Genomic DNA, 24,908 nt, shown 5'->3' on the forward strand with positions numbered 1-24,908 from the left:
CTCTTCTCATGAGGTGGCCAAAGTATTGGAGCCTCAGCTTCAGGATCTGCCCTTCCTTCCAGTGAGCACTCAGGGCTGATTTCCTTCAGAATGGATCGGTTTGATCTTCTTGCAGTCCATGGGACTCTTGCCAGTTCCACCTGGAGCAGGAACTGGCAAGCCACTCCAGTATCCCTGCCAAGAAAACTCCATGGACAAAGACAACAGGCATTTATTTGTCCAGTTCTCCCCAAAAGCCGTCTAGGTGGGTGGCCTTCACAGCTTTCTGAAGGGGCGAGTTCCAGAACTGAACAATGCACTGTGCGAAGAAACATTTTCTCGTGTCAAGTTCAGGACAGGGCAGTGAGAAATGGCAGCCAGAGTCATTACGGCCCTTAGCTTCCTCTCACTGCCAACGTGCTACACTAGTTTTTGGAGCGGTTGTTCAGGACCAGCTCTTAGACGACCCCTTCTGCCCTCGGATTACATAAGAGCTGCACAAAACGAGCGCAGGCCTGTCGTTCAGAGTAATCCGACGCTTGTTTTTATATAACTCTTCTTTAAAAAAAGGAAATCAACGGGTGGAAACAGAGATGAGCTGTAGCTGTTCTCATTTAGCTGTCTCTCAAAGAGACTTTCTGGTCGTTTGCTTTTGCTGAAAAACAAGGCGCAACTTAGTCTTTGTTTCATTGCAATGCACAGCTCTTAGTCTTTCCTCAGCGGTCAGGATACTGCTTTTCCTCAAGCCGGCGTTTGTCCACAGACAGCTTTCTGGGTCGGGTGGGCAGCAGGACTAAACCACTACTGGCGCAATGGGACACCGTGACGGAAGCCAGAGCGCATGGAAACGCCGTTTACCTTCCCACCGTAGTGGTACCTATTTATCTACTTGCCCTGGTGTGCTTTCGAACTGCTAGGTTGGCAGGAGCTGGGACAGAGCAACAAAGAGCCAGTGTGGTGTAGTGGTTAAGAGCGGTAGACTCATAATCTGGGGAACCGGGTTCGCGTCTCCGCTCCTCCACATGCAGCTGCTGGGTGACCTTGGGCTAGTCACACTTCTCTGAAGTATGGGGAGTGGCTGGGGAGACCCAGCCAGATGGGCGGGGTACAAATAATAAATTATTATTATTATATTATCTGAGCCCCACTCGCCTCACAGAGTGTTTGTTGTGGGGGAGGAAGGGAAAGGAGAATGTCAGCCGCTTTGAGACTGTAGTGATAAAGTGGGATATCAAATCCAAACTCTTCTTCCATTGCGGGGATTCGAACCGCCAACCCTCCGATCGGCAAACCCAAGAGGCTCAGTGGTTTAGACCACAGCACCACCACCCGCATCCCTATAGAATCATAGGATTCCTGCGTTGATGAACATGGAAGCGGGAGAACTACATTGCGACATCACAATCTGCTTCCCTGACATCTCTGCATATTGCATTAATGTCTGTAGGGAAGGGGGAGAGAGAGAGCCAGGCATGCAATTAAATTCATAAGCTCCCTCTCCCTGCAGACACCCATGGTATACATTTATTTATTTCCTGAGTGTCTTCCCACAAAACGTCCCAAAGCAAATGAACAATAAAAAGCATATATATATATATATATATATATATATATATATATATATATATATATATATATATATATATATATATATATCAGTCAAACCATTCATCAGTCAAGACATCAGTTTTGTAACAAATAAAAACAGAAACGAATGGACTCCTTTCAGTTCAGCTTTTCAATTTTCCGTGAAACAAATTATTATTAATAATAATTATAATATTATAATAAATTATAATAAAATATTATTAATTTATTTACTTATACCCCACCCATCTGGCTGGGTCTCCCCAGCCACTCTGGACGGCTCCCAACAGAATATTAAAAACACGATAAAACATCAAACGTTAAAAACTTCCCTAAACAGGGCTGCCTACAGATGTCTTTTAAAAGATACAGAGTTATCTTTACTGGCCTTTCCCCCCTTTGCCTGGTCGCCTAGAAACTGTTCTTACTCACCCCAGGTGAGTAGCTATTTGCAAGCCTGATTGACTGATTGATATTAGAATACAGTAATTCATCAAATATTAAAAAAGCTTCCCTAAACAGGGCTGCCTTCAGACGTCTTCTAAAAGTCAGACAGCTGCTTATTTCCTCGACATCTGGTGGGAGGGCGTTCCACAGGGCGGGCGCCACTACCGAGAAGGCCCTCTGCCTGGTTCCCTGTAACCTCACTTCTCACAGGGAGGGAACCGCCAGAAGGCCCTCGGAACTGGACCTCCGTGTCCATGCACACACCATCATGTAGATATGGGCTACCTCAGCTCTGACCATCTGCTCAGTTCTGCTGGACAAAGGAAACAGGCTGCAGTCTGGGACACAGTCATTGCTCACTGCTAATATCCATCCAATCTTCATAGGGACTAGAAACTTGCCTTCTTCTTTTAATGGAGAATTGGGATTATTGATGCGCAGTTCAGTGCGCAATGCCAACTTCCATGCTTTCATGACACCGGTCAGAAAATACAGTACATCAAACCTGCCCCACCCACCCCCTGGTGTTGAAAAGTAGTTGAAAGGAAGATTATAGACTCCTAGAACTGTAGAGTTGGAAAAGACCACAAGGGCTATCTAGTCTGACCCCCTGCAATGCAGGAATCTTTTACCCAAGATGGGGCTTGAACCCAAAACTCTGAAGTTCCTGCGTAATCCCAACATGTTACTTATGTTATAGATGTAGATCTAGATCAGGGGTCAGCTAACTTTTCAGCAGGGGGCCGGTCCACTGTCCCGCAGACCTTGTGGGGGGGGGCCGGACTTTATTTTGAAAAAAATAAATAAATGAACGAATTCCTATGCCCCACAAATAACCCAGAGGTGCCTTTTAAATAAAAGCACACATTCCACTCATGTAAAAACATGCTGATTCCTGGACCACCTTGCGGGCCGGATTTAGAAGGTGAGTGGGCTGGATCCGGCCCCCGGGCCTTAGTTTGCCTACTGATGATCTAGATGGAGAAAATTGTCCCCCTCCCATTTCACTTCCGCAACATGACACAGAAAGACGTTTCACTCCGAGGTCCTGACTTGGTTATACATCATTAATGCCTCTGCCTAAATAATGGATCACTCATTAAAAATGGAACACTATAATATATATGTATTTTATTCTGAGATGGAAGAATCCTGATTGTGACCCAGAAATGTCACAAGGGTTGATGGTTGGTGGTTACTGAATGGGAAATCTTCGCCCAGCTTAAATAATAATGCAGATCTGGGATAGATATGTTACTATTGCATAGTTAAGGAGAGAGAGGGTGAAAGGATGGAGCTGACGAAGAAGAAGAAGAAGAAGAAGAAGAAGAAGAAGAAGAAGAAGAAGAAGAAGAAGAAGAAGAAGAAGAAGAAGAAGAAGAAGAAGAGTTTGGATTTGATATCCCGCTTTATCGCTACCCGAAGGAGTCTCAAAGCGGCTAACATTCTCCTTTCCCTTCCTCCCCCACAACAAACACTCTGTGAGGCGAGTGGGGCTGAGAGACTTCAGAGAAGCGTGACTAGCCCAAGGTCACCCAGCAGCTGCATGTGGAGGAGAGGAGACGCGAACCCGGTTCCCCAGATTACGAGTCTACCGCTCTTAACCACTACACCACACAGGCTTTCCCTGAAGGCAGGGAAACAAAGGAATGGAAAAAGAGAAAAAGAGAAGGAGACTCCGATCCAAGCAAGTACATCAGCGTAGACGTGTGTGTGTGTGTGTGTGTGTGTGTGTGTGTGTGTGTGTGTGTGTGTGTTTTAATAAATATGGGTCTCTTTAATATCCTGGATGTCAGTGTTTAGAGGCTCTTATTTTTTAACACAAGAATGGACATCTTGTGAACCTGGTGATGTTGGTGGGACTCCATCAGCTCTGACCAGCATGCCCACATGTCAGGGATGATGGGAACTGGCAGCCCAAGACTTGAGATTCAGTGTGACCTAATGGTTAGAGCAGCTTTCCTCGACTTTGGCTCCCCAGATGTTGTTGGGCTACCAATCCCAGCATCCCTAGCTAGCAGGGCCAGTGGTCATGGATGACAGGAGTTGCAGACAAACAGCAACTAGGGACCCAAGGTTGAGGAAGGCTGGGTTAGAGTGTTGGACCTGAAGTTGGGTTCGGATTCCCACTCAGCCATGGAATCGTAGAACTGTAAAGTTAGAAGGGTCCCCGAGGCTGATCTAATCCAACCCCCCTGCAATGGAGGAATCTGAATCATGTGTGCCGCCTTGGGAAAAATAAGGTGGGATATAGAAAGAAAGAAAGAAAGAAAGAAAGAAAGAAAGAAAGAAAGAAAGAAAGGGAGGGAGGGAGGGAGAGAGGGAGGGAGGGAGGGAGGAAGAAGATCCTTGCTGGATCAGGCCAAATGCATCCTGTTCTCACAGTGGCTAACCAGATGTCCCATTTTGGAAACCCCTCCAGGAGGACCTGAGATCTGTGGGATATATTCAGCCTCATATAACCAATATGATGTTGTTGTTGTTGTTCAGTCGTTCAGTCGTGTCCGACTCTTCGTGACCCCATGGACCAGAGCACGCCAGGCACGCCTATCCTTCACTGCCTCCCGCAGTTTGGCCAAACTCATGTTAGTAGCTTCGAGAACACTGTCCAACCATCTCATCCTCTGTCGTCCCCTTCTCCTTGTGCCCCCCCATCTTTCCCAACATCAGGGTCTTTTCCAGGGAGTCTTCCCTTCTCATGAGGTGGCCAAAGTACTGGAGCCTCAACTTCAGGATCTGTCCTTCTAGTGAGCACTCAGGGCTTATTTCTTTGAGAATGGATAGGTTTGATCTTCTTGCAGTCCATGGGACTCTCAAGAGTCTCCTCCAGCACCATAATTCAAAAGCATCAATTCTTCGGTGATCAGCCTTCTTGATGGTCCAGCTCTCACTTCCATACATCACTACTGGGAAAACCATAGCTTTAACTATACGGACCTTTGTCGGCAAGGGGATGTCTTTGCTTTTTAAGATGCTTAACTCCAATTAATGCATGAAAGGGTTAAGACCATAGAGTAAGCTGTCCTGCCAGGCTTAGCTAGGTCACACCCACTCACCTTGGGAGGAAGCGCTACCAGTCTCTTTGTTCTTTCTCTTCCACCATGTGAACCCTTCCAAGAAGGGCGTCTGAGCTAGGTTGCTCCAATCCCAGGCCGTGTGGCTTTAGCAAGCCATCTCTCTGTTTCTGTACAGATAATTTAGAAACTCTTACCATTGTTCTGTCTTGCTGCTGTATGAAGAAGCACATGAATCTGACCTTTGAAGAGTTTGTAAGTAAACCGTTTTTCAAGTTACCAAATGCGTGGTCTCTTTCTGTGCTAAGGGAAGTGGGGAACTTTGGAAGCAACTTAGAAGGGGATATTTTAACAGGCTACATTCCCACTCTTCCCTTTGCTGCATGTTTTGTGATTTTAAATCTGTTGGGGTTCTCTTACGAAAAGTACTTGCCCCGAACCAGGATCTAGGCATCCGGAGAGCCATATTTTACCACTAAAATATTTCTCCCCCTTTCAAACCAATGGAAACAAGATCTACAGCCAGATCTCTGTAAAGGCACAGAGCCTCTAGCAGCAGAGATTTGGAGCTTTACACTTTAAAACAGGAACGGCAAGACTTTTTGCTCTCCAGGTGTTGGCAAAATCCAACCCTCGCCATTCTCATCTTGGGAAGCAACTTGATGGAGTGAACCCAGACACAATTCTGTAAATGATTCCAGAGACAACAGAGGATCTAGCACCACTTTATTGATTTTTGAATTATTATTATTTTCTTGGTACTATTATTCAAATAAGTCTTTTATAAGTTTCATGCAGGCTACATGCTTGTCCCGACTGCTTACTCAGGAATAGAAGGCAGGGGCTTAACCTCGACCAGTTGGTCCCGTCCTAAGGAAATGGGCTCCTTGTCTGTAGCACCGGTTGTTTTATCGGAGGCACTGAAAGCAAAAAATAAATAAATAATAAGTCATCATGGCACAAGACCGACCGAAAGCCTATTCTGTCACACATAAAGGCAGCAGAACTTGCAATCATTTGCGTAGCGTGGAACTGCAGAATGCGGCCCATAGGCAGCCAACTAAGATGTCGTCGGGTTGTATCCGGCTAAGAAGCTATCAAAATCAATGAACACCACTGTCTGCAGTCCATTACTTCAATGAGTCTACTCTGAGCATGGCTTCGTTGGATAAAAATTCATGAAAACAATTCATCTGGATTTTTCTGGACATGTCCAGGATTCTAATAATGAATTTCGGGAAATAGGGAAATGTCTGGATTTTTGAAACTCTACCCAAAACTCAACAACCTTTTTTTTTTTAACTTCTTGAAATATGGCAACCCTTTCATTGGGTTTTTCAGCTCTCAAAGTCAAAACAAAATAATAATAATAAATTCCTTCCAGTAGCACCTTAGAGACCAACTAAGTTTGTTCTTGGTATGAGCTTTCGTGTGCATGCATTTTCTTTGGAGAAGAGGCGGAGGCCACTTGATTTGTAGCTGCTCCGGAGCAGGAAGAGGGGTCTCGGGTGGGGCGGCCCGTTTAACGCAACAGGGGGTCTGTTGCTGCGTGCCCCCCACGCCGGTTGATTTAGGAAGAAGGGGGCCACGTTGGACCACGTGGCGAGACACCGCGCACCCACCCCCCCAGCGGCACCCAGCAAAAGTTGCAGATGAGAAATGGTCTGTCCCAAAGCAGGGGGAAAATTGTAATCTGCTTTTGCAAGCTGCACCTTGACATCCGCATTTTGAAATTTTGACCACATATTTTAGAGTTTATTCAAAATGGCACCCTGGTCGTTTGCTTCCTTTTAAAGCAAAAGGTGGAAGCTGGCAAATGTTGCTTCGCAATAGGAACCCCTTTGCCATCTGTGAAAAATGAATTGGCCAGGATGTGCTACAGTGTATGGAAAATTCTGATAGGCCACGGTGAGGACTTGAAGAGAGAGAAAGAGAAAGAGAAAGAGAGAGAGAAAAGACCAGAGATGGCGAGAGAGAGAGAGAGAGAGAGAGAGAGAGAGAGAGAGAGAAAAGACTAGAGATGGCCAGATACTTTGACTCTCCCTTGTTTGCAAAGGTTTCCCCAAAATGATCCACTTGGTTCACATCTGTGTGTCACAAATAATTTGTGTGTGTGTGTGTTTTGTGTTGTTTTCATGCTTTTGCATGTCTTTATGGCATCTTAATCTCCCGGGACCTGTTTTAGAGTTGTTTATCGTGTGAATTGGGTGGGAAATCTGTGCGGGAGGGAAGGGTTAAAAACCCATGTGCAATGGTCTCCATCTTTAAAAGATGAAGGAAAACAATCAGCAGGAGCTGCAGTACCCGTCTTCTTGCAAAAGCCCATAATAAGGTACTTTTTGAACATTCCCAATGCTGGTGTGGTTTAGTGCATTTGCTAAGCAGATCTGCAGCGTCCATTAAGCGGAAAGATCCAGTGGTCACAGTCCAAGCGAATTGCACAAATGTAAAAGCCTTGGGATCAGTCGTCTTAACTCCTGTTTTTGATTGGAGCGTTTTATTTTGTTTTTTTAAGTATCTCTAAACGGCAATTTCCAAAGCCAAGTTGGAAATTTTGTGGAACCGAATTCTTGGCTAGACCGGGTTAAGTTCTTGAGAGCACCTTGAAAGTTAAAACATTTATTATGGTGTGTGCTTGCGTAGGCGTGAGAGACAAAGAGAATATTTGGGTGTGCGAGGCATTTATTTTATGGGAATTTAATGTAGAGAATGCAACTTATTCTTAGGGACCAGGCAAGAAAGATTGCTGGTGATCAACACTAGGCCCTGTCTCTGAGCTTTCTACAACAGCTGGCTGACTGCTAGAGGTGGGTGAATTTGTTAATTATGGTTTTTTTCATTTCTCAATTTCTCAGTCCACTATATTTCTGCTTAAGTTCACAATTAAAGGAACAACTCCTCGTGAATATCCAGCAGCATGTTAATTCCTCTTTACCCCAATGCATACATTTTTTGTATGCAATTTTGTCTCATATATGCATTTTCACACTTAATTTCCCCTAACATTTTTTGTACACACTTTTGGGTTGCTGAACTGCGTTGCGAAATTCAGAGAAGTGTGGGTGTCGATGGCGACCTTTGCTTATTGTTTCAGGAAGTACAGATTAGGTAAGTATGCAACGAAATGCAATCCAAACCAAATTTCTTCCCCATCCTTTCTGACTGCTATGGTGACGGCACAGGGCAGGAGTCCTTTTGCTGTTTGTCCAAATTCAGTGCAAGTGGAGATTTCCCCCCAATAGCTCTGGTTACCTCTTCCCCTTGCTTTTAGTTCAGCACTCAGAACCAAAATTGATTTTCAGCCTTAAAGCTGAGATGGGATGTGAACCTGAAGTCTCACACATCGCAGCGCCACACTGATACCCCTTTTCTCACACCACACAGTGGAAGTATGCTTGATGCGGGCAGAGGGTACATGGCCTTTACACAATGTGTGAACTGTAAGTTGGTCTGTGACCGTAAAAATAAATTCATTCATTCATTCATTCATTCATTCAATGTGTGAACTGGGCCTTAGCTGCATTTTGGGGTTGGCACAATGGCATTCATCTTGTTCCATTTCATTTACAACCCAATTTTCCTCCAAGGGACTCCAAGCAGCCCACATGGTTCTTGCCATTTCCCATCTCAACATCACAACAACCCTGTGAGGTAGGGCAGTATACACCTCGCCTAAGAAACTCTCCCTAGTTGTGAGGGTATTTGAACCCGCACCTCCTCGGTCCTAGAAGGACACTCCGCCCCATGTTTCTAGAAAGGGGAATGACCAGTGAGGGGAGATCTACCCGACAACAGTGCTGGGAAAACTATACTGTCTTGTAGGCTGAGTAGAATTGGATCCAGTAAAAATGGATTTGGGAGGAGAGGCAAAAAGCCTTGAAATACTTCGGGTTGTGCAAAGCCACATATTGGAAGTCCAAACATTAGTTTGGAATGTAAAAAGATAGATTGTCCAGTCTGAAATTCTTAGAGGATTTTCAATGTTGAGTGGAGGCAGCGCTTTTTTTCTAAATAAATAAATAAAAATGTTTAGGGGTACTTTCATTTTGACTCAAGAGAATCACCATTTTATAGTTCAAATCGGGGAAAATAAATTCAGTAAATGGACAAAAGTACAAAGATGTTTAGGGGCATCCGTTCCCCTGTGCCCCCCCCCCAGAAAAAAAAGCACTGAGTGCCGGTATTAGCATTTGGTATCTTTTCATGTATTTGTGGACGAAGCTTTAAAGAAGACGACTCCAGGATTCGGCCCAAGACATGCCGTCTTTGAAACCCGACCCATCACATTGCTATGCCCTTGACAGGTGGTCACAATATGCACCTGCGTTTGAAAAAGGATGGGTTTGAGCCTCCACACAAAACAGGAGCTTCTAGTCACATGTGCAACATCAAAAAAAACAACAACATTGGGTGTTTCAAGAGCAGCTTTTGTGGTGGGGTAACGTCGCAACACACAGAAAGTTCTTCCCACGCAATCACGTTGGGTGTAAACCCAATCAAACGTCCGCCATTTTCTCCTTTGCTCATCTCCTAGAGAGGGAACTTTTGTCTCCGGCGAAAGAGTGTGGCAGGGACTTCGTCAGGCAACGTTTCCATAAGCAATGAGTTCTCAGGAAATGCATTCAAGAGTTTATCCCGCTGTTCACGCTAACTGCTTCCTAAGGGTCAGGTTACAGGGATGCGGGTGGCGCTGTGGGTTAAACCACAGAGCCTAGGGCTCGCTGATCAGAAGGTTGGCGGTTCGAATCCCCACGATGGGGTGAGCTCCCGTTGTTTGGTCCCAGCTCCTGTCAACCTAGCAGTTCGAAAGCACCTCAAAGTGCAAGTAGATAAATAGGCACCGCTCCGGTGGGAAGGTAAATGGCGTTTCCGTGCGCTGCTCTGGTTCGCCAGAAGCGGCTTAGTCATGCTGGCCACATGACCCGGAAGCTGTACGATGGCTCCCTCGGCCAGTAAAGTGAGATGAGCGCCACAACCCCAGAGTCATCCACGACTGGACCTAATGGCCAGGGGTCCCTTTACCTTTACCTATAAGGGTTGGGCTTAGTTGGACAAGCTGTTCCTGTGACGACTGCATTCATTACAAGATGGCCTATGAGGGAGACTGCCTTGCCCTATGTAATAGTAGGTGCCATCTTGGTTTCCTTCCATTCAAGGAAATGAAGAAGAGGTTTTGTGGAGAGCAGCATCCATAAGCACCAAGGCAAACTCAAAAGGCTGTGATCCCTCTGCTTTTTCCTACACAAAAAGGTTCCGAGTTCCAATCTCACTGCTGTCGGTAGATAGATACCTATTGTAGTAGATGAATGGTGAACCCTTCCAAGAAAGCACTAAAGCCTGTTTGCTGGCACTGGGGGCTTGTGGTTTATTTATTTATTTATATATGTGTGGATTTGATTGTTCTATGCCTTTGAAAACCCATCTTGGACAGGATAAGCCACCAGCCAGTTCATCAATGCAATTAAAATGATTTGCGGCATAGCTGCTGGGATTTGCTCCAATAACCTGCCATACTCCTCCCGCCAATAAAATGTGTGTTTAAAATGCAACTGTCAATTTTTTGTGTGGTTGAATCAGTACGTTCATGTGCCACTAGACCTCAGCATGGGCGCCTTTTTGAGATCTGTAGGAGGCATAATATTGTAATAAAGCAAACCTGCCACGCAGGGTTAGGCCTGAGGACAATTTTCTTGCAAGTTCCCTTACTCATTCCCCACTGCAAAAGAACACACCAGAACCAAAGAGGCTGCCAAAACAATGGAGAAGATATGCCTTTAACTTGCAGCTAGGGGCGAGTGGATCTGTCCCATCTTGGTATCTCATTTCCCCAGTCTTAAAATTCAGTTCTCCATTACGTTTGCAATTATATATATACATAAAGGCCTTCATGAAAATTCATCAGCATTTTAGTGCATCCTCCACTCCCACCCGAAACACATTTATATATGCAATTTTGCCTAATATTCACATTTTTTTTTTTGCAAAACAGTTTCTCCTATCAGAGTAGTGGTTTTTTTTTGTATGCTATTGTCACTAATATATATGTTTTAATGCACACCACTTCTTTACCATAGTAGTACCTGCCTGTTTGTGCACATTACTTGGCTAGAGAAACAGACTGCAACATTCAGAGAAGCGCATGTTTGAAAAGGTGTTTCGGTTCGTGCACAGTTTTGCAAAGTGTGAACTGCGTAGGCTCGTTTTTAAACGCAAATGGGAGCAAACTTTTGCCCCCATCCCAACTTTCACCCTCCTCCAATTATTATTATTATTATTATTATTATTATTATTATTATTATTATTAATCCTAATCGATCAATCAGCTCAAGCTGGAAAGAGAACCAAACTTCGAAGAGCGTTGTTCTCAAGGTTTCTCCCTGATGAAACCAAAGTCTCTTGTGGGACATCAAAAAAGGAAACATCCTTTGGCTTATTCAATTCAGAGGGGAAAAACAAAAATCAAGGAAGTGGGTGTTTGTGTGTTCAGCATTTATTTATCGTTGTCCAGGAAGAAGAAGAAGAAGAAAAAAGCGACCCTCTATTTGAACAAACACACCACAATCCATTGGCTATACATTAATATTGGTCTGGCTGCGATTACACTAACAGCAAAATTGAAGGCAGTACTGAAGACAGCGAACTCTTTAGCACAGTTTAGTGAGGCAATTTCCCCCACCTTGGTGATAAAGCAGCAGAATCGAGGCCACAAAATATCCCTTAAGACAACTTGGCTCTGCCTCGCAGAATCATGAGCATGGATGAGGTTGTGAAAAGACCACACAATTCCCACACACACACACCCCAACAGAAACACGGCAGATGAGCAAAGCGGGTGGTTGTGGAATTTATTTCAGTTTTTTTTTTTTTTTGCAAAGCCAAGGTGGGTGGGTGGGGGGTGTCAACAAGCCGTGAAAGTTTAAGCACCATCTCACGCAAAGAGAGGATATAACAGTACAACGAAGGAGGTGATTCAAACAAGCAGACGAGAAAGCGCAGGAATATTCAAAAGGAATTTGGGAGGGGGGGACAGATGGGGAGGGAAGCCAGTGAGCAAAAATATTTGTACAAGGAATGCAAAGAATGAGGGAGTTACAGAAGTTTGCAGGGACACATTTCAGAAGGAAAACCTGAATGGCTTAATGAAACTAAATCATGTTTTGCATCCAAGACCACAGGAGATTTCAGGTGCTGCTGCTATATGTCGGGCTTAAAGGAGACACTTGGGTGTTAACCAGAGAAAAGATAAGTCACTAAAGGCCTCTTGCAGCCTCTATGACCCACGAGGATTTTTTAAATAAAATAAAAAACCCCTCACCTCCTTGTTTCATTAGAGTGGAATCTCCCCATGGAACGGTAGGGGCATCTTAGCATCTTATAAGAGGGCAGGTGAGCATTTAAGCTGCCCAGTTATGCCTAATGGGGCTTCGGATCAAAGCAGAAAATGCATTAGTTCAGGTGTGGCCAACCTTTGGCCCTCCGGATGTTGCCGAACTACATCTCCCACCATCCCTGGTCATTGGCTATTCTTGCTAAAGCTGATGGGAGTTGTAGTTTGGAGACATCTGGCAGGTCCGAGGTTCCCCGCACTTGCATTAGATCAGCCTTTCCCAAACTTGGGTCCCCAGCTGTTTTTTCGGACTACAACTCCCATCATCCCCAGCTAGCAAGGGATGATGGGAATTGTAGTCCGAAACCGCCAGGAAACGCTGAATTAGATCAACCTTTGCTAACCTGGTGCCGTTCGGACGACGGCTCTCAAATCAGCTCTAGCATCAGGTTGGCAAAGACCGCGCTAGATGCATTCGAGGTGTGTGGTTTTCCTTATTTAGTGTGTGTGGTTTTTTGTTATTTAAATAGTAATCTCGGTGAGGAGGGGAGGTCAGGATTCGGATTGTGCAGGGAGAGGTGGGGCCACGCCTTTCCTCCTGCACCATGGTCCTGGTGAAAAGTGCACACAACCACCTAGGATGCTATTCAGCCTGCATAGGAAGCTCCTGGTTTCCTGCCTCGTTCAGCTGCCTGAGCCAGGCCGAATCATATCTCAGTTCTGCACAGGATTGGCGGTACTATCCCGGCAGTATAGCATTTTTCTATGGTTACCCTTTGCTCTGTGTGTCAATCGACGGTGCTTCGAAGATCGAATGCAGCGCCAGACTTCCCCCCCCCTCCACTTTCCAAATCCATTCCCTGCTCTCGTCCACCCAAATAAATATCCGTCACCCCAAATTTACAAATACAGTGCCACCTTGGTTCTCAAACGCCTTGGTACCCAAACAACTTGGAACCCAAACACTGCAAACCCAGAAGTAAGTGTTCCGGTTTGCAAACATTTTTCAGAAGCCGAACGTGCTCCGTTTTGAGTGTTACACTGAGGTCTGTCTGTCTCCGCTGTTTATTTTGCATTTTTGTTTTTTGCGGCTTCTTTGTTTTGTTTTTGTGACTCCGTGGAACCCAGTTCAGCTACTGATTGATTATTGATTGATTGACTGCAGTACATTGTTTACTGCTTTCATTTTATGGATCAACGGTCTCGTTAGATAGTAAAAATCACGTCAAATTGCTGTTTTAGGGCTTGTTTTTTAAAAGTCTGGCACGAATTAATCCGTTTTGCATTATTTTCGATGGGAAAGCGCGCCTTGGTTTTGGAACGCTTTGGTTTTGGAACGGACTTCCGGAACGGATTAAGTTTGAGAACCAAGGTACCACTGTAAGGCAGGAGAGAAAGGGAAAGGATTTATTCCCCGCTTGAGCTGGGTATTTGAAACCCCCCCGTTTATCTGGGGAAAGGCTGAGGCAATGATCCCACTATAGTGAATTAGACTGCTGTGCCCAGCTGGCAGAAATTCAAGAAGAAAAATGGACCCAGGACAGTTTTTAAAGGTTGTGGATTCCTTAGGGTGATGGTGGTTACGCTAAGGAGTTGTTTTTTTGTTTTTTGTTTAAAAACTCTTTAGAAAAACAGAGATCTACCCCCTGGATCATGGCCCAGCTTTTTGCTGCAGGGCTCTCATGGAGCATGTAGATGAGATACTACCGCAGAGAATAAAGTAGCATCTTTTCAGAGCTGCAAATTTGTATAATCAGGCAATGTCCATGCAGGTGTTCCCCCCTCCCTTTCCCTTTTTAAAAAGCATTCTGAATATCAGACAAGCATTATGAATCAATCAATCAATGAAGCTCTCCACGATGCATGTATCTTAGTTGAGATTTTTCTTTTTTTCCTTTTTAATGCATCACACATTTGCAATTCCCCCCCTTGCTTCCTGGTGGATATTCCTGCATTTCTCCAAAGCGCTGGAGGTTTAGAACCTGCCCCCTCCCGACCCGAACCCGGCCCCCCACCCCACCCCCACAACCCTTCCACAAACACACAAACCTGGCTATACTTCACACTCTACAAGTTCTAATATAGCTACACTTGAAGATACACCACAGAATTTTGTTACACATACTCTATAGCCGAAAGCATTCGGGAGCAAGCCTTAACAGAACACGTCACACACACAAATACAGTACGGTTTTTGCATTCAGTTCAGTAGTCAAAGCCAAGCCCACAACATTTGCTACCCAGTTATCATACAGCTCGCCCCACCCTCTCCCCACCCGCCCCCCACCCCAGCCTCCGAGGTTGCAATCCTAAAATCTCCACTTGCATGGGAGTAAGCCCGGCTGAATTCAATAGGACTTACTTCTGGGTAGACATGGTTAGGTCTGCAGCCCGAGATCTGTTCCCCCCCCCCTCTAACCTGGTTCTGTGGCAAAGGCAGTATTTCTGCACCTTTCTCAACTATCTCAGAAATTTACATTCTGCAAATCTTGCGCTCTATAAATAATAATACTAAAAATGATTCATGGAGGGTGGGGGGTGGGGTGGGGTGGAAGCCTTTCTCGAACATCTCCATAGCAACCGTGGACCTGGAAATTTGCCCTTTCAATCCATCCCAGTCGCCCTTCCTGTTTTGTTAACGTCCTTTTAAAAAACTAATTGGCGATTTTGGGCCAAAGAGCAATTAAACCCAACGGCTGCTTCTCTGGACGGTGAAAAAAAAAATTGTTTTTTTTCCCCAATCGCTTGCAGTGGTGTTCTCACTTGTACATTGGAGGAACCAGAAAAAACTAAAAAAAACCCCTAAAAACTGTTTTGTCCTTGACACGAGAAAGCGCCCAGGGCCTTTGGGCGGTGGTGATCCTATCCTGCATTTTCGGAACTCACCTGGAAAGATACTAACTAGTATTCTTCAAATCTGAGGCTGTGATGGTGGTTCAAACAGTGATCAGCTGACACTTGCATGACACCATCGGAAGTTGCGTGACATCACCATGAGGTCATCTGCTGCTGCCGGCTGTCGTCAGCAGACTCCAGGTTTATACAGTCTCTCACATCACACCTGCATGGATATCTGACATAGCATATATGCGACACACACGCACAACGCTTGATCTGCCCTTTTTCGGAGGCGAAAACGTTGGGCAAATCAGGACGTCGGTGCACGTGGCTGCCAGGTGGAGATCTTGAAATTTCGTGTTATTTTCAGCCCCTCCTCTCTCCATCCTTGGAATGAATTCTCTGCTGTTGGCAATGCATGAAACCAACCTCTGCTGAGGACAACCGGCCCCAGCATGCGAGCTCAGGTAGGGCTAGGGGAGACCTCTGAAACCTGGAGAGCTGCTGCCAGCCAGTGTAGGCAATGCTGAGCAAGATGGGCCTATGGCATAATAATAATAATAATAATAATAATAATAATAATAATAATAATAATAATAATTTATTATTTGTACCCCGCCCATCTGGCTGGGTCTCCCCAGCCACTCTGGGCGGCTTCCACCAAACATTAAAATACATTTAAAATATCACAGTTTAAAAACTTCCCTAAACAGGGCTGCCTTCAGGTGTTTTCTGAATGTCAGGTAGTTGTTTATTCCCTTGACTTCTGATGGGAGGGTGTTCCACAGGGCGGGCGCCACTACCGAGAAGGCCCTCTGCCTGGTTCCCTGTATGGTATGCATGTATGCATGGTAGAATGCAGCTTTCTGTGTGCCATAATCTGAAAATCAGCAGGGTTCTGGCAAACCAAACAGTTCCCTTTTTATTTTCTGGTTCCTGATCTACTTCTGCAAGGTTTTTTTTTTTACCTCTGAACCTCTGAGCTACGTAGACTTGAAAGCTGGAAAACAGCATTTCCTCTGGGAGACGTTTAACGCCGCCGTTACAATTTCTGAAACCCCGCTCGACGCAGGCTGCAGATGTCCAAAGAAACTAGGTTAATGGGAGCGGCGTGGGCTCCTACTGCAAACGAGCGTGGTTCCAACCTCCCCCCCCCCCTCTTTCCTTCTGTCATGCTCAGTAGAACTTTCTCCTAGTGACATCACAACATGAGACGCTCTCCACCCTGGTTGGGGCGAGGCGGGGCTAGGAAATATGGAATGCTGTGACATCACAGCAAGCGCCACCTTCTCCTAAGGCATTGCTTAGGAGTGTGTGACAAGACGGTCCCGTTCGCCCCCACGGAAATGTAAATTGTCTCATTACTTTGACTTTAAAAAAGACACTTGGGAGGGCTACCAGATAGATTATTTTTTTTACACACGAACCAATTTTTATTTTACACCCTCTCTTAGTGGTATGAGTTGAGGTTATTCTTCCTCTGAGCTTTATAGGCTAAGGCATAAGAAAGGGGCACATGGGTAGTGAATTGGATTTTTAAAAAAAATTTCTAAGGGAGCTGGAAGGGTTCCAAAGGGGATTCTGTTTTCAGTGTGTGAAAAACACACACGCTCCTTTTGCCTCATTCTTGCCCCTGGGTCCAACAGGTTTCGCAGGATTTTTGATGGCAAAAAACAAACAAACCAGGCCAACCTGTTTCTCCGGGGCGAAAGCCGGACGAGAAGACCTTTCTTCCAGCCACACCCCCCCCCTATTCTATCTCTCCCCTAAATCTCTGATGTACATAGATTGAGAACTAATCTCCTGTGCCTTTTCCCTGCCTCCTATTACGCTAGGCAGCCAAACAACAACCCCCCCCCCACTCAAAAAAAGGAGGCTTTCTAATCCGCCTTTGAAATCAAAGATAAAAAGCCTCTAATACAATTGGAACACAGGCAGATTAGAAGCCTCTAATTAATTTTGTGGCCTTTATTTAAAAAAAGAAAAAGAAAAAAGAAAATAAAAGCGGGGGAGGGGGGGTAGAAAACGAGAGAAAGAGAGAGAGAGAGAAAGAGAAAGCAAGTAAGTGCATTGAAATTTACTCTTTCGCCTCGGCCAATTTATTGTTCATCTCTTTACTCTTCTCCTTTTCCTCGGCGCTTGTGCCGCTGGGCCCCTCGGCGCTCTTTTTCTTGGACGACCGGCTCGAAACCATCTGCTTATCTTTGGGCTTTTTCAGGGGTTTATGGCTTGTGGTCGTCTTTTTTGGCTTAGAAGGCTGAGGGCTCGGCTTCTCCACCTGGGCGGGGTGCAAGGGACGAGCCACCGCCGGCACAAAGAGAAACAACACACACACACACACACACACAACACACAAGGAGAGGTGAGGGGGAGGGAGGAGAAAAGCGGATTTAGAGAGGCATGGCCGAATGGTGGCAAAGGTTTCATCGAGAGGGCAGCGTCAAGGCAGCGCTGCAACCTTTATTTAGCTGACTGGTTAACTAACCTGTCCTTAGAAGCATTAAACCACGGGTAGGCAAACTAAGGCCCGGGGGCCGGATTGCGCCCAATCGCTTTCTAAATCCAGCCCACAGGTGGTCCGGGAATCAGCGTGTTTTTACATGAGTTGAATGCGTCCTTTTATTTAAAATGCATCTCTGGGTTATTTGTGGGGCATGGGAATTCGTTCTTTTTCCTTCTTCAAAATATAGTCCGGCCCCCCCACAAGGTCTGAGGGACAGTGGACTGGCCCCCTGCTGGAAAAGTTGGCTGACCCCTGCATTATAAACCCTCTTTTTGTATGCACCACCTTCGGGGCTGTGGGCCGCAAGATTTGCCTGGCGTCTCAGTCTGATACGCAGTGGTACCTTGGTTTAAGAACAGCTTTGTTTATGAACAACTTGGATTAAGAACGCTGCAAACATGCAAGCAGGTGTTTTGGTTTGTGAACGTTGCCTTGGAAGCGGAACATGTTGAGTGTGTTCCGTTTGTAAATTGAGTCCCCCCGCTGCTTTGGGAAAGCACGCCTTTGGTTTAAGAACCAAGCTTTGGTTTAAGAACGGATTTCCGGAACTGATTAAGTTCGTAAACCAAGGTACCACTGTATATGGGGTGTATGGAGCGTTAGGGGACAGTTAGTACCTCTGCTGGGCTCCTTCTGGGCTAGTTTGTCCACCTTTGGTCCCCACCCTGCACTCAGCTCTCACCTACAGGTGGGTAGCCGTGTTGGTCTGCCATAGTCGAAACAAAATAGAAAATTCTTTCCAGTAGCACCTTATAGACCAACTGAGTTTGTTCTTGGTCTTTGTCTTTGTTCAGACCAGGTTTCTCCATGGTTTTAAGTTTGGTGATTAGTTGCAATTCAGCAACTAATTACAACTAATCACCAAACTTAAAACCATGGAGAAACCTGGTCTGAACAAAGACATTGGATTCTTATCTCATTATACATAACAAAGCTATCTTTAGCCATCTCACCCCTTGCCTTTCCCTGCAAGACTAATTGCAGCCGTTAAGAGTCGTCAACAGGTTTTCCACACCTATCAGCTGATCACCCATTCCCACCACCCTTCTGAGTAATACCCCTCCCCACTCCCTCATTATATTTAAGGATCTGGTGACTTCTGTTTCAGTGTATCTGAAGAAGTATGCATGCACACGAAAGCTCATACCAAGAACAAACTCAGTTGGTCTATAAGGTGCTACTGGAAAGAATTTTCTATTTTGTTTCAGCTCTCACCTGTGGCTCCTAGAAGTTGTCAGTAGGCAACAGCGGCCACACCCTAGGAATGGCTTTGACTGGCCAGCTAAACCAGGTGAGGGTAGCTTGTGGGGTCTCAAACCCTCAGGGAGTTAGGGGTTTCCCCTGCATGTGAAGACAGGCTCTGGCAGATGGAGTGGATGAGACCAAGAGTGGGTCCAACGGTCAAGAATGGGGTTTCTGCACATGCTGTAGAGGGAAGTGAGGGGCAGATGGGGCTCGTCCACCTGGGAAGGGAGCCCATCTAGGGGAAGGAAAGCTCCGATCCTAAACCTCCACTGCCTTGCAGAATATATTTGGGAGAAGAAAAGGCTCAGGAGTCAACCCTACACACAAATCTGGAGTCCCTAAGACGATTGGATGGCGACTTGTCCGCCTCCTTCTAGCAACTCCTGCAGCCAATCTGGTGCCCAACGTCTTCCTCTGCTTTCCTTTGGACCACATTAGCGAGGCCGAGGAGGGGGGGGGGTCTTGTCATATGGGCAGTCCAGGACCTCCAGGCTTGTGCCCCAGTGCTGCTAATGCACTGGTTTCACTTCACCCCTGAAGGCGCACTCCATTGTCTCTCAAGACAGGCGGGTGCCAGCAACCTATATTTCCACTCTGTTTCTGAGTCACTGTGCCTTCTCCACTTAGATCTGTGCTCTGAGTTCTGGGCTGCTCTGCATAAACAAAGCTCTGTGTGCCCGTTCACTATAATGGGTGGTCTAAAAATGGGCGTATATTCCCCCCCCCTTTGGTCAAAGTCCTTTCAGAGTGGATTAAAAGGTAAAGGGACCCCTGACCTTTAGGTCCAGTCGCGGATGACTCTAGGGTTGCGACAAAATCGAAAATTCTTTCTAGTAGCACCTTAGAGACCAACTGAGTTTGTTCCTGGTATGAGCTTTCGTGTGCATGCACACTTCTTCAGATACCATGCATGCACACGAAAGCTCATACCAGGAACAAACTCAGTTGGTCTCTAAGGTGCTACTAGAAAGAATTTTCGATTTTGTTTTGACTATGGCAGACCAACATGGCTACCCACCTGTAACTGGATCTAGGGTTGCGGCGCTCATCTCGCTTTACTGGCCGAGGGTGCCGGCGTACAGCTTCCGGGTCATGTGGCCAGCAGGACTAAGCCGCTTCTGGCGAACCAGAGCAGCGCACGGAAACGCCGTTTACCTTCCCGCCAGAGCGGTACCTATTTATCTACTTGCACTTTGACGTGCTTTCAAACTGCTAGGTGGGCAGGAGCAGGGACCGAGCAACGGGAGCTCACTCCTGTCACAGGGATTCGAACCGCCGACCTTCTGATTGGCAAGCCCTAGGCTCTGTGGTTTAACCCACAGTGCCACCCGCGTCCCTTTCAGCGTGGATTAAGCCTGCCCAAAAAATTGTAGCCAGATATATCCAGGGAGTTTTGTGCAGGGCTATTCTAAAACCTTGGGCAGTAAAGGCTGAGAAAGACCCCTACCCAGGACCCCGAAGAGATGCCCCGATCTCTGCCTCTCACACCACCATCCCCGAGAGAACAGAGAATGCCTGAAGAGGCTCCATGTGTGATGGTGAAGGCAGCAGCCTGAATCCTGCGGCACAAGTGAATCTGAGAGCCATGCTACACCTGTGCTCTGCAGATCCAGGAAATTAATCTGCTTACATCAGGGGTCGGCAAGGCTTACCGGGCATGGGCCGGATCACTCCTGCAGAGATCCCTGTGGGCTGGACCAGCGCAGTGCGATGCCGGAAATTGCGTCTGCGCATGTCTGCGGCGCCAGATATCACTTCTGCGCATGCCCAGACTCCAAAAAGTCGCACCTGCGCAGAAGCAATTTTCGGTGTCTGGGCATGTGCAGAAGTGATTTCCGGTGCTGCGAACATGTGCAGATGTGATTTCCGGCGTCTGGGCATGTGCAGAAGCAATTTCAGGAGCCACGGAAGAGAGTCTCCGCGCCGTGCTGTGCCGGTTTAGCGCAGCGCGTGCGGACTTGCTGAGCGGGTAGCTCGGTTTGGGGGCGGCTTGGGGACCGGTTATACGGCCTCCGTGGGCTGCTTCCAGCCCATGGGCTGCAGGTTGGGGGGCCCTGAATTACATCAGATCATGTATAGATTTGTAGTGAACAAACGAGGGCACACAGAGATACTAGGGGTTATTATAGGCCCTGAAAACAAAGCAAAACAAAAACCCCAAGCCCTGCATCTTTTGCAACAGTGAGAGCCTGATTTGATGGTTCCTAGTCTCTGTTGAACCTGATTTGTGGGCCCAGATGAAACTGAAGTCAAATCACAGAGCAGTCCAAGGAGGTGAGAACTTCTGAACTAGCCAACCAACTGGATGGGATGTTGGTGGGATGCGTGGGGGGGGGTTGGTTCCTGCTGACCCCACAGAGACTCCGCCCTCCCCAAATTTGCCACAGAGCAGGGAGGGAGAACCTCCCCCCCTCCAGACGATGCAGGACTCCAACTCCCATCACCCCCAGCCAGTGTGCCAAGAAGCAGCATACAAAAGTACGAAATAAATGAATGTTTCGTTTCGGCGGGGGAAGTATCCCACAGAGGAGCCGTGCTGCCCGTCTCCCGTCTCCCTTACCTTTGAGATTTCCTTGTAGGGCTCGCTGTACAGGCTCCGTATCCTCCGATGCTCGAGGAATTTGTTATCCGAAGGGCCGGGCTTCGCCCCTTCGACAGTGAACTGGGTGCTGTAGCTCGTTTTGTGGTTCATCTTCCCCTCCGGAAATTTGTACTGGGGCTTGACTTTGATGGCTTTCACCGGCTTGACGTCTGTCCAGGGTTGGAATTCATTTCTGAAGGGAAGGGGGAGAGCTTGAGTGAGAAGCAGGGAACCAAAAGGCTGGCCAGAATGACTAAGAAATGGAATGGCTTTAGAATCATAGAATCATAGAATCCTAGAGTTGGAAGAGACCCCAAGGGCCATCCAGTCCAACCCCCTGCCAAGCAGGAAACACCATCAAAGCATTCCTGACAGATGGCTGTCGAGCCTCCGCTTAAAGACCTCCAAAGAAGGAGACTCCACCACACTCCTTGGCAGCAAATTCCACTGCCAAACAGCTCTCACTGTCAGGAAGTTCTTCCTAATGTTTAGGTGGAATCTTCTTTCTTGTAGTTTGAATCCATTGCCCCGTGTCCGCTTCTCTGGAGCAGCAGAAAACAACCTTTCTCCCTCCTCTATATGACATACTTTTATATATTTGAACATGGCTATCATATCACCCCTTAACCTTCTCTTCTCCAGGCTAAACATACCCAGCTCCCTAAGCCGTTCCTCATAAGGCATCGTTTCCAGGCCTTTGACCATTTTGGTTGCCCTCTTCTGGACACGTTCCAGCGTGTCAGTGTCCTTCTTGAACTGTGGTGCCCAGAACTGGACACAGTATTCCAGGCTTTAGTAGCTTTCTGTTTGTACACACCGTTATGCTGAACAGTGTCAGTTGTTTAATTGACACCGAAAGGGGGGATGCCTAGATGTGTATCACTGAAGGCTTTAACGTGGGGAAATTCCACTGGAGTATACTAAGTGGTCTCTGAACTCCTTGATAAGTTGATAATTAACTATTGTTGTCTGCTAGCTAACATGTGAATGTTTAACCTTAGATCAGGTGGCAAGGGTATTCGGTTGCAAATGCACCATCTTGGATGGGTGGCGGCTAAGTCTTTGTTCTCAGGCTCTGTGGAAGTGAGATGCCCCCCCCATAACCTAAGATGCTGCACAGCCTAAGGGGCTGAAATGCAGGCAAAATGGAGCCCGTGTGAGAGTGAGCTATGCTAGTCAGCTCTGATTATTTTATTTCTAAGAAGATGGGCCTGTGTTTGACTTGCACAAGATATTGTATGGAATTATGGAAAATCAATAAAAATAACAATTGTCACAAAAACATATTGTGTGGAAATATTTGGATGTATCTTTGATGTTTTCATTCTGTTTTAGGAGAAAGTTCTGCAAGCGAAGTCTTGAACAATCTAATGGGTCTAGACGATGTTTCGCTCCAAAAGGAGCATCCGGTGACTTCACACTGAGCAATATTAATATCTGTGATAGACACAGAGGGCTCCCCCTCCCTCTACCCAAGGGTTTGGGGGAAGAGGCTGTTGCCATTATATATAGCTATATATGAAATTTCATGCATATCAGTTAATAGCTTGACCCTCCTCCACCAAAATAGCTGTTCACTTGGCTGTTTTCCTATGTCATGAAGGCTGAAATTTCAGTTCAGTGGAGCACTTACTGTTCCCAACCCTAACCCTGCGGAAAGCCATCTAATTAGACTTTAATTTGATTTTGAGATGTTTTTAGGAGGTAATTTAATTATTGTTTGATTTTATACCAATGTCATGTATCTGATGTTAGCCACCCTGAGCCCGACTTCGGCCGGGGAGGGCGGGATATAAATAAAAGTTTTATTATTATTATTACTTGTTATTATTCCTTTGTAAGAAAATATGAAATAACATAAAACCATTTTTGCCGGGGGGGGGGATCAATGGGGGGTGGGTGACAAGAAATTTTCTGCACCGGGTACCACCTGACCTTCCTACGCCTCTGCAGGTAGGTAAATAGGTACTGCTCTGGCGGGAAGGTAAACGACATTTCTGTGCGCTGCTCTGGTTCACCAGAAGCAGCTAAGTCATGCTGTACGCCGGCTCCCTCGGCCAGTAAAGTGAAATGAGCGCCGCAACTCCAGAGTCGTCCGCGACTGGACCTAATGGTCAGGGGTCCCTTTACCTTTACCTTAGGACATACATAGGTAGGTAGGTAGGTAGGTAGGTAGATAGATAGATACACAAAAGAATGCAAATTTATCTCTGCATCTTTGTTTTTTTCACTTAAAGAAGGTAGATGGGGGGGAGGGTGCTGAGTAAATATTCCCCCCCTGAAAAGTAGGGTGGTGGGCCAAATAAGTTTGGGAACCCCTGTTCTAAAATAGCAATGAGAGGCAGGTGTGTTGCTGTCAAACATCTTTGAGCTTCCACCATCCAAATAATCAATGAGAGTTGATGGCGGACTGATCAATGGTTTATTCCCCTCCCCCCCCCCACTCCCCTTTTCAGGATGATCAATCCACTTTGCAATCCATTTGAGTGACAGCGGGCTGTGATGCTGCGTCCTTCCTCCAGGGCAGAAACACACCCATTAATTAAAACCTAGCCGGTCGTTAATATTCAGCACACACTCCACACTAGCGGAAAACCGCTTGCGAATCGCTGAAGACCGCACCACAAACACCACAAGCAGCAAATGTGTGCCTGCGCGCGCATGATTCTTTCCTTGCATTAATAAAACAGACAGGCATCCCAGAAGCGAGATTTGCATGTAGATCAGGGCTCCACACACTAGATTGAGATCTGCATGCACAAGAAGGTCGTTTCTAACAAGGAACTTTGGTCCAGTCCAGCCTTCTTCAACTTGGTCCCTCCAGATGGCTTTGCTGGCTGGGACCGATGATGAGGGTTGTAATCGGGACAAATTCACCGTTCTGAGCACAATGCAAAAGTTTCGGTGCAGACCTTTAAAGCCCCAAAAGGCCCTATGTACCTGAAGGAGCATCTCCGCCCCTGTCGTTCAGTGCAGACACTGAGATCTAGCTCCGAGGGCCTTCTGGCAGTTCCCTCACTGCGAGAAGTGAGGTTACAGGGCCTTCTTGGTAGTGGCACCCAGTCTGTGGAATGCCCTCCCACCAGACATTAAACAGATATACAGCTATATGATTCTTAAAAGAGACCAGGGAAGTTTTTAGTGTGTGGTGTTTTATTGTGCTTTTGCCATTTTTTGTTGGGAGCCGCCCAGAGTGGCTGGGGCAACCCAGTCAGAAATTACTACTACTACTACTACTAATACTAATACTACTGGACAAACAGGCCAAACCCTACGCCAAAGGATAAATGGACATAAATCTGATATCAGGAATCACAAGACAGAGAAACCAGTAGGAGAACACTTCAATCTCCCAGGACATTCTATAAAAGATCTCAAAGTAGCTGT

General features: G+C 46.4%; 1 protein-coding gene across 1 annotated transcript in view; it reads right to left on the minus strand.

Moving 5' to 3' along the window:
• Positions 1-5,764: 5,764 nt before the first annotated feature.
• MAP6 (microtubule associated protein 6) overlaps positions 5,765-24,908 on the minus strand; it is a 51,203-nt gene continuing 32,059 nt past the window's right edge. The window contains exons 2-4 of the mRNA XM_033145980.1: positions 21,501-21,714; positions 17,274-17,470; positions 5,765-5,947 (exon numbers count right to left, since the gene is read on the minus strand). Coding sequence (XP_033001871.1) covers positions 5,848-5,947; positions 17,274-17,470; positions 21,501-21,714 — 511 coding nt within the window. The 3' untranslated portion in view covers positions 5,765-5,847. The remainder of the gene's footprint in view (positions 5,948-17,273; positions 17,471-21,500; positions 21,715-24,908) is intronic.

The sequence above is a fragment of the Lacerta agilis genome, chromosome 4 (genome assembly GCF_009819535.1).
Source record: "Lacerta agilis isolate rLacAgi1 chromosome 4, rLacAgi1.pri, whole genome shotgun sequence".
Taxonomy (NCBI): Eukaryota; Metazoa; Chordata; class Lepidosauria; order Squamata; family Lacertidae; genus Lacerta; species Lacerta agilis.